The sequence below is a fragment of the Hordeum vulgare genome, chromosome 4H (genome assembly GCF_904849725.1).
Source record: "Hordeum vulgare subsp. vulgare chromosome 4H, MorexV3_pseudomolecules_assembly, whole genome shotgun sequence".
Lineage (NCBI taxonomy): Eukaryota > Viridiplantae > Streptophyta > Magnoliopsida > Poales > Poaceae > Hordeum > Hordeum vulgare.
In genome coordinates this window covers 34,753,639-34,763,131 of record NC_058521.1, presented here as the reverse complement: position 1 = coordinate 34,763,131, position 9,493 = coordinate 34,753,639, and the positions used below count along the sequence as shown (strand labels likewise).

At 42.2% G+C, this 9,493-nt stretch overlaps 1 protein-coding gene across 4 annotated transcripts; it reads left to right on the top strand.

The window, feature by feature from the left end:
• Positions 1 to 794: 794 nt before the first annotated feature.
• LOC123451120 (B3 domain-containing protein Os03g0619600-like) lies at positions 795 to 3,926 on the top strand. 4 transcript variants are annotated; one of them, XM_045128130.1, is made up of 8 exons: positions 795 to 986; positions 1,054 to 1,155; positions 1,254 to 1,373; positions 1,454 to 1,883; positions 1,979 to 2,178; positions 2,487 to 2,823; positions 2,901 to 3,088; positions 3,376 to 3,926. In XM_045128130.1, exons 3-8 carry the CDS (start codon positions 1,272 to 1,274, stop codon positions 3,631 to 3,633), a joined length of 1,515 nt encoding a protein of 504 aa, XP_044984065.1. In that variant the 5' UTR covers positions 795 to 986; positions 1,054 to 1,155; positions 1,254 to 1,271; the 3' UTR covers positions 3,634 to 3,926. The 4 variants fall into 4 exon arrangements, with proteins under 4 accessions (XP_044984065.1, XP_044984064.1, XP_044984062.1 ...); XM_045128129.1 differs by having other exon boundaries at positions 1,054 to 1,373; positions 3,391 to 3,926; XM_045128127.1 differs by having other exon boundaries at positions 1,054 to 1,373.
• Positions 3,927 to 9,493: the final 5,567 nt, after the last annotated feature.

The window sequence follows — 9,493 nt, the reverse complement described above, 5'->3', positions numbered from 1 at the left end:
AGTCCTAGGAAATTCAATACCTAAAAATTTCTCATCTATAAACAAAACTACTCGGGACTACCTGTGGCGGACTAGAGGCTACCTGCGATGGTGGTGGACGGCCGGGATGGGGAAGCGCGTCGGGAGGGCCGGGATGTGGGGTAGGTCGGCCGTGTGGGGAGGGCTGGCATGTGGGGGAGGGCGGCCGTGGGGGAAGGGCGGGATGTGGGGGAGGGCGATCGCGCGTCGAAGGGAGGCCGCGCGTGCGGGGGGCGGGCCGACGAGTGTGGGCGTAGGGAGTGCGGGCGAGAATGAAGAGGGAAAGAGAAAGAGGGGCACGAGAAAGAAGAAGATATGATACAAGTTGACACTAGCGGGTGTTGGAAACAGGCGCTGCTGCTAAGTTGGACAAGGAAGTGATGGGTCTGGGCTACCACAGTAGCAACACTGACTAAGTGTAAGCGCTACTGATAATACAATTAGTATTGATAATACAATTAGCGATAGTGCCGGCTAGTAGTATACGATACATCCATGACGACCAGCCTAATGTTTATATTCTTGGATGTGTTGTAACTCAAATACACTTTATTTTCTTTCAAAAAAGAAAAATACCCCCTACCTCGTAATCACGGAACCGGTGCCAACTTTTTGACCAAACCTCTTGCTTCTCCAAGACGGGCCTACGAGTCTACCACTAGACGAGTAGACGTGTGATGATACAGTGCCTGCCAAGGGCCGGTCCTATCAGGGACGATGATGACAGTGCAAATCAGGGCATCCTACAGGCTACAGGCGTGCACCGCACACATCCATTTGCTGGTTCAGCCTGCTTCTTCTCCTCCCCCCGGACTGGAGTCTTGACGGTTCAAGTTCTCCCCCTCCGCCTTCCGGTGTCATCCATGCTTGGTTCTCCAAGTCAGGTTCCACGCCGTGGTGTTCACCGGATTTGAGCTCCACGGAACACCTCTCCCCGCACCAACTACTCCCTTCCGGCCGGCATTGCAGTAAATCCTACGCTTTTGTTTGCTGCTTAGCCCTTTCTGCATGTTCATTTTGCATCTTTTGTTTCAGTCCTAATGCTGGGCTCAACGGTTCTGCCACTGCTCTTAGACAAAGGAAACCTTCAGGCCTTTCTGCAGTGAGAAGCTACAGGTTCATCTCTTGTTAAGGCAGGTAACTTGATGGGCAGGTTCAGAGTAAAGTTGTAAACCAAAATTGGTGTGGAGGAAGACTTGATGTGCTTTCATGATCCATGTTTTTCCGCTTACAAGACATTAACAGGCGGCGAGATGAGCAACTCCTGTGAGTGCTGCAAGAGATACTGGACTCATTTGCATGGCAAGGTCAAGTGTTTCTTCACGCACATGGACAGAAACTCTGGGCATAGCATGGTAGGCTCAGTGGATACTGGATTGCCTTGGCAGCAACAAGAAACTAGTATTAGTATTCCTAACGGTTCATATTTTTGCAGGTCATGCCAGAGAGCTTTGTCAACTGTTTCGCGTGGAAGCTGTCAGGCACCATTGAGCTAGAAGCCCCCAATGGTAATGTGTATGATGTTAGAATTACTGAGCGTAGGAACAAAACATTACTCAGATCTGGGTGGGGGGCGTTTGTCGACGCCAATCATATAGTAGAGAGCGACTCGTTGATGTTTCGACACCGTGGAAACTGTCGCTTCAAGGTTGTGGTCTTTGATTCTAGTGGTTGTGAGAAAGTGGTGTCCTGTGCTCGCAGACAGGGTAATACCAATGATCAAGCACCAAGCACAAATTCTACAGACATTTTGACCAGTTTCACTGATGGTAATACTCATTCGTCAGCACGAGGACGATCAGATGATTACTGTAGAAAACGAGCAAAGAAAGATGCAATAGCTTATCCTTCGGAGGGTTCGTCAGGTTAACTTTACAACTGATTGTAACTATTGATCACATTATACGGTGCCATTTTACTGCAGTTAACCACCCTTACTCTTGAAACTCTTTTACAGCAGAAGATAGTCCTTATGAGCATCAGTCATCTGAGTCCGATGATCAGATGCTCCCAACGCCTGTTTATGTGTTATCAGGGAAGTGCTATGTAACGGATGAAGATGAGGCCAGTATAATTGCACTTGCCCAGGAAATTCAACCTGAAATGCCTCTGCTTGTGGTTATGATGACGAAACCCAGTGTGAAACCATATCCTGATCTGGTAATATTAAGTTAATTGTATGAATTCCCCTTGAAAAAGAAGTTAATTATATTCCTTATAACAACTTCCATAAATATACATTTGTCATTCGTTACTGTTTTGAAGTAAAAATGACTGAAACAGTGAAAGATGCACACTCATCATAGATTCAGTATACTTTGTGGATTTTTCTTTTGTTACGGTTGTAACATGTTGTCGTACTTTACAGTAGAAATCATGTTTTTAGGGGGATTTCACTTTTATTGCAGTATTAATGCTCATGATTAAAACTTGGATCGGTTTCACATTCTGCGCCTTTCTGTGATCAGGTAATTCCCAAGGATTACGCACTCGCACACTTTCCACGCAAAAACCAGACTATCAAACTACAGCTGCCTGACCAGAGCAAGAAATGGTACTGTGAGTTCCGTGTCAAATCTGATGGAGGTCATTTCAATCTAAAAGAGTGTGGCTTTGCCCGTGACAATCATTTACTGGAGGGAGATATGTGCGTCTTTCATCCCATGATGAATCGTAAGGGTAGAACATTCAAAGTCATGGTCCATCTGCTTTGCAAAGCAAGCATTGATCATACCTCCAGTAAAAATGGTTTGACAAGCAAAAAGAATGTTCCAACATTGTGTATTAAGGAGGATACAAATGAAGGTATGGTAGTTTCACAGAAGTATTACCACCCAAAGAGTTTGTATCTTTCTGTGTAATACATGTGAAAACTTGTTCAGGAGAAGAAATCCCTTCTTTGGGACATGAAGAACATGGAATCAATGATGAAGAACCCTACATGATGCCAAGGGGTACCTGTCTAACGCGACTGCAGAAGAAGAAAGTTTTGGGGAAAGTTGAAGCCATCGGATCAGATCTACACATCTACATTGCAGTCATGACCAGGAGCAGTATCCTCGTCTCCCTAGTAAGTCTAAAAAAATATTCTTCTGATTAGAGTCGACAGTTATTTTCTTTTGAGAGAAATCAGTCCATATAAGCATTTGTGATCCCCAGTTGCCCATTTAGCGTCATGACCATGAATGGGATGTAGTACTACTAGTTTCTCCAACTTAGATTACGGAGAGATATGTTCCAACCATTCAGCCACTGTATCAAGAGAAATTTTGCTACCTACCACTCCTCTACATGATTGCAAGTTTGTATGTTATTCTAATAATGTGTTCAATATTCCGCGTGCATATGAACAAACAGTCTTTTGCCATAAAGTACTCTGCCACGTACCTTCGGGAGGGGAGCGGAAGTTTGGTGCTTCAGGTGGAGGGGAAGAGCCAGGTATGGCATGACGAGATGCGCGAAAAGGGGGGTGCCATGAGGATACGTGCAGGCTGGACTTCTTTTGCCAGCGACAACAACCTGCGGGAGGGGGACATCTGCCTCTTCGAGCTGATGAAAAACGAGGGGGGACCGAAGAAGATGATGGTCTATATCATTCGCCGTGAGCTTTGCTAGTTTCACGCTCTTGGCAAGAGGCAGAGAGGTCTCTGCTCTTTGTGCTGGTATTTTGTAAGTTGCTGATGGGGCTCTTCGCTGCTTTTGTGATCTGGAAGTAGAACTATGGGCATGGCCACTCTCTCGAATGAGCAACAAACTATATCTGTATGGCAAACTAGTAACTTAGTTTTAAGCAGGTTGTGATTTTTTACTTCAGTGTCAGCCTTATTTTGTGGCATGAAGTTTAAACTGGTTGTGCTGACGAAGTTTGTATGAGGAAGCCACTTAATTGTTTGTATCCTCTGAGTAAACTCGTGATGCCTAGTCTACTAGTTCACTTGTGTACTTCCTTTGGGTTGATGCAAATTCAGTGCATAAGAATGTACTCTACTCACTATGGTAAATCCAACCACAAAGAATGTCCAGGAATTAGTGAGACAACATTCAAGAAGAAGAATTGAGTGGAAGATCGCGAGACAATTCGTCTTGATGGATGAATCTTGTCTTCAATGTGGCTTCTATTTTTGTTTCCTTGTTTGGCCTAGACATTTACACCATTGAAATTGGTTCTGAGAGCCATACCATATACGATTATGAAACAATTAATTTACTTGAAGAATAAATACGTATCTATTTTTATACTATTTCAATCAGTTTCAACTATATTAGGATCAGACACCATTATTTTGAAATTTAATATTCGCAATCTTAACCAGGCAAAAACAGCTGGGCGGTTTTGTTTTTGTCACGTAGAAACCTTCCAAAAATATTATCTCAATGATTACATTTTTGAAAGTCTTGAATTCCCGTTGTTTCACCATTGAATGGTTTGAACACTTTCAAGTTTTAAGAAATCACAATTGTGTGGATTCAATTTTTTTTTCAAGTTTCAGTTTATTTTATTGAGAATATCTCTCAATTTTTGATATTTCCATCTTTTAGAAAATTCCTGTTCAGAAAGTTTCATGGTCTTACTTCTAATTGAATGGTTTGAAAATTTTCAAGTTTAAAAAAAAAACACAATTGAAAGGTTTGAAAATTTTGATGTTTCAACTTATTTTATTCAGAATATCTCTCAATGTTGGTATTTCCATGTTTTAGAAAATTCCTGTTCAGAAAATAAGTTATGTGTGTATTAAAATATCGATCTTACATGCGAATTTAATATTTGAATCTGATAGCTCAGTAAAAATATGAAGAACAAAAATCAACAACTTGGGGTAAAACATTACTTAGATGGATAATAAACTAAATATGTGTCTTAACAGAAACTACTTATAGCTCTACGAATATAATTATGTTTCTTCCATTTGGGTAAACAAAGAAAGACCATTATATACCTCCAAATATGAGCTAATATTTCAAATTCATGTTTTTCCACATATAATTCAATATGTGAATTAACATAGTAGATTGGACCCGCACGAAAGGAGCGCCTTGAAAAGTTCAGTACCGTAAAACTGAAATGTCCTTAAAACAGTGTTATATGATCAAGAGATTATATATAGTTTGAAGATGAATATCGCCTCAAATGTTGGTCCTCATATAATGCAGCATCTATAGGAAAGATTAGAAGATCTTAATCATTTTTTTCTTTTTTATTTCTGAAGGTATTGCTAATAATTCAAATTTGGCAAAACCAGCTAAACTATATGGTATGCCAAATATGGCAGAAGGGCCACATACCTTGAAGTAATATCATCAAATTTGAGTCATTAAGCTCTCCATGTTGCCCACCAGGTTCACCAGAGCAATTCGATATAAAAGTAATACAAAATGAAAGAACTAGGGAATAATTCAGACAAATTTACTCACAGAGACAGTAATGCTCTTGCAATAATCTAACCCTATGGTGCAAGCAGCAAACGGCTGTGCAATGTAACTATGTAAGTTATTGCACCACCTGCGACCCACTTTATACTTTGGTTAAGAAAATTCAGAAAAATAGAACTTGGAAGTTGCATGTAGTAGTTTATAAATCATTAAATCTACATAGTAGGAAGATATTATACTATGCAACCACTGCTCAATATGGCAAGAAGGTAATATGGCAAACGGCTGAAGTTATATGAATATAACAACACAAATCGTGGCTAAAGACATGTTCAAGAAGGAAAATGTTGGACAATTTATGAAGGATATTCTGAATTCTGAAACATCTGTAAGAATCTTGGGAGGTTTATTCCAATTTTGTAAGTGAAAATTAGGTATCATACATTAAAAAAAGGTATGGAAAAGCCATTTGACTGTTTTTTCAAGCTGAATTTAGAACTTTTGCATACACCTATATGTACTGCAATTATTAGTTCATAAATTTGACAGTGCATATAAACTTCAAAATACAACAATAACTTTTAACTACAACAACTCCAAAAGAAAAAAGAAACATTTGATTAGTCAAAGATGAATATACTAAAACAATTTGCATTGGCTTACCATGAACTAATAGGACACCCTGCAGATCACTTCCACATGAGAAAATAGAGAAGTATCCTTGTCAACACACAGCATGATGTAAACCACATGGCTACATACAACCTAGTGCTTGGAAAAGTTTCAATTAAATCATACAAACTAAATAAACATCAAATAATCACAGTTCACAATAGGGTGGATCGACCTTAATGGCACCTCACATACCAATCAGTTGAAGATTGATCACAAATATTAAATGAGCATTACCCAGTCCATAAATCCCACCAAGCCTGTCACTATAGAAATCTTAATCGCAGCGATCAGAAAATTGCAGGTCTCAACCAACCAATGCTTAGAAAATTATAAATCTGCAACTACAAAAAATAAACATTATATAACCATGACCTACCAATTGACATTATTATAAATGAAATAAGGCAATGGGTTTATCTAAAAAAATGAGATAATCATATAGGCCAAAGTGAAGATGACAGAGACGGTGGAGGCAATGACAGTGCTGCAGAGGTCACAAAACAGTGGCCCGATGTAAGGGCACATCGCAACTCAGCTTAAGTGGATCAATTTATTTATCAAACAAGCCGATTACATCCGAACTCATCGACTTGAACACATGAACAGGACTCTGTAACAGGGCTCATCAATTAGCATAAAGACATCAAAAGACAACCAGATTCTACTAGAAGATTCGACTAGCTGACAACTAGGTAGAAGAACTACTCGGCTACTCGCCATCCCCGCCAATCAGCACCTCCAGATTTTCCCTTTCTTCGCCTTCCAGCACACCCTGCTAGGTGTTCTTGACTTGTAATCCGATTACTTCCGGTTGCCTCCTCAACTCTCAGCACGTGAAGGCCATCAGTAAATTTAATTCGGTTGTACGTGCTCCGACATTGACAGAAAAACAAAAGAAAGCAAGTTACTCACGTGGCCTGAAATAAACTCTGCAATAAACACAAAGAGAGGGGGGAAATCGAACCTTCTTCAAGCTATTTGGGCCAGCAGGACCGGAACACCAGGGGGATTTGATTGATACGGCTAGATGACTGTCCAGTAGACCAGCTCCTCGACAGTAGGCTTCTTTTCGCTCCCTTGGCGCTCAAGGATTTCTTCTGCGACAACTTCCGGACCTTTCTCCTGGTCACGACTGTTCTGCGCCTCAGTCACGACGAGGCAGCCGCGGTGGCCGGAAGGGGGAGCAGCTGGGCCTCGCCGACGGCGCAGGGCGAGGCTGCGGTCCAGGATCGCCGACGACCAACCTGCAGCCTCGGAGTCGTCGGCGAGAAGGAGATCCCCGCAGCGGCCTCTCTTCTTCTCGCCGGGGTCGCGCATCTGCGCCGGCTGGACGGGATCCACGAACGTGAAAGAGCCGAGCATGGCGTTCGGTCCCTGCGGTGGGATCTCGACGGACGACATGGCGGCGGGCGGCGGCGGCTGTCAAGATCGAAACCCTAGATCTGGCTTGGAGCAACGAAAGCGCGGGAGGAAAGAAAGGATTGAGCGGAAGCACAGATGAGAAATTATCGATCTGGACGAGGTTAAATGCGGCTTTATAGTAGTGTCGGAAACAAGTCAAATGTACGTATTTTATATTATGAAAAATCCATATGTATTTTATACTGTAGAAAATTGGTAAGTGCTCGGATTTTTTTTAACAAAGGTAAACGATTGAATGGCTATTTTTAAATTAATTTTCTTTTGGCTGTTTATCAACACCTTGTTAATCACTTTTTTTTTCTTCTTCTAGCCAAATCAACTTTTGGGAGAGTTCTGACCAACGATGTGTCACGGGAGCGCCCAGGCCCAGCAGCCTCATTGTGGCCTGTTTGCGCCCAGGCCCAGACCAAGTCACGTGATTATATATCTCTTCTATCCCTCCCTTACATATATACATATATATATATATATATAATAAAGCGGCTATTGCTTCCGTGGGAAAATCCACCACGATATTATTTTTAAAAAGCCCCTGTAATTTTTGTTATTCAACCCGCACTCCATCATTTATCTGCAACGCAAAAGGAAAAAACGATTCGCTGCAAAAATTATACCCGTACGCATCGCCTCCTCCCGTCGACCCTGGGCCACCCTGGCCTGGGCCGCCACACCACTCGCCGCCGCGGCCGACCTCAACCGCCACCGCTGCCGATCTCAACCCACCCGCCTCCGCGGCTGTACCTCTCCCCGCTCACTGCCCCCGTTGCGGCGCTCGAGCGCATCGCATCGACCCTGGTCCACCCTGGCCTGTGCCCAGGCCGCTGCCACACCACTCGCCGTCGCGGCCGACCTCAACCACCACTGCTGTCGATCTCAACCCACCGCCTTCGCGGTCGTAGCTCTGCCTGCTTGCTGCCCCCGTTTCTGCGCTCGAGCACAACTTCTGGATCAAATCAACGTGATAGCTACAGGGACTTGGGATGATGCGTCCGCTCGATGCAGAACGGCGATGGCGCGCGGATAAGGCACGACGGAGCGAAGTACTTGCAGGTAGAGGCGGGCCTCCATGACTCACACGGGGAACTCCGAGGTTATGGCGCGTCAACGGCGACTCCTTATGGCCAGATAGAGGCGTCTAACCCTTGCTCCCCTCAATGTATCCCCTCCTCTGACAGGAACTCATCATCTGGTAAGATCCCCTCCCCATGCCTCCAACCGTGTGCCAAGCACCGGCAAGAAATTTTGTTTTGTGGAAATTTGTTTGCTGATGAATGAATGTATTTAATGTAAGATTGCATTGTTGTAGAGAGAGAGAATGGAACATCACCTTCAATTTGTCATCTGATCCCACATTCTCTACCCCATGAGTGAAATAAGATAACAGTCAATTGATCAATTCAGGTAGCCTCTTTGTTTTGCTTTGCTTGTCCCGCTCAATTTCTCATCATGATGAAATTAACAATGGGTGGGTTGATTTTCCAACAAAATAGGATATGACTTACTACATTAGTTAGTTAGCTTATTATTTTAATAAATCAAAATGATTATAAAAATTAAAAGCGTGTGATATTTTTTCTTCCGTTACAACGCATGGGCCTTTTGCTAGTATATATATATATATATATGACAAATTTTATCTACCACCGGTGGTAGTTACCACCACTTGTGTTTTGTATGTTGTATGTAGTATTTATCAAATCGAAGAGTATGTATGCGTAGTATGTAGTATATAATCATGTTTAGGTAGTATATATACTATTTTTGGTAGTATGTATCATATTTTATGTATGCTCTTTTTTACATACAAATATATGCGTATCTCACAAATATAATAAAAATTATGGGTCAACTTGTAATTTTCCATGTAACTCACTTTGAAAAATCTTGTATATAGTATATAAACATAATAAGAATGATAAATTAGTATATATACTTCCGCGTGGTAGTATATGGAACATGTGGGGTAACTACCCCTGGGTGGTAGGATGTATTATATATATATATATAT

Coding starts and splice junctions, on each gene's coding strand:
- LOC123451120 (XM_045128127.1), top strand. CDS start 1,218: ATGTGCTTTCATGATCCATGTTTTTCCGCTTACAAGACATTAACAGGC. Junction 2,179..2,486: donor TGAAACCATATCCTGATCTG/GTAATATTAAGT, acceptor TTCTGTGATCAG/GTAATTCCCAAGGATTACGC. Junction 2,824..2,900: donor TAAGGAGGATACAAATGAAG/GTATGGTAGTTT, acceptor AAACTTGTTCAG/GAGAAGAAATCCCTTCTTTG.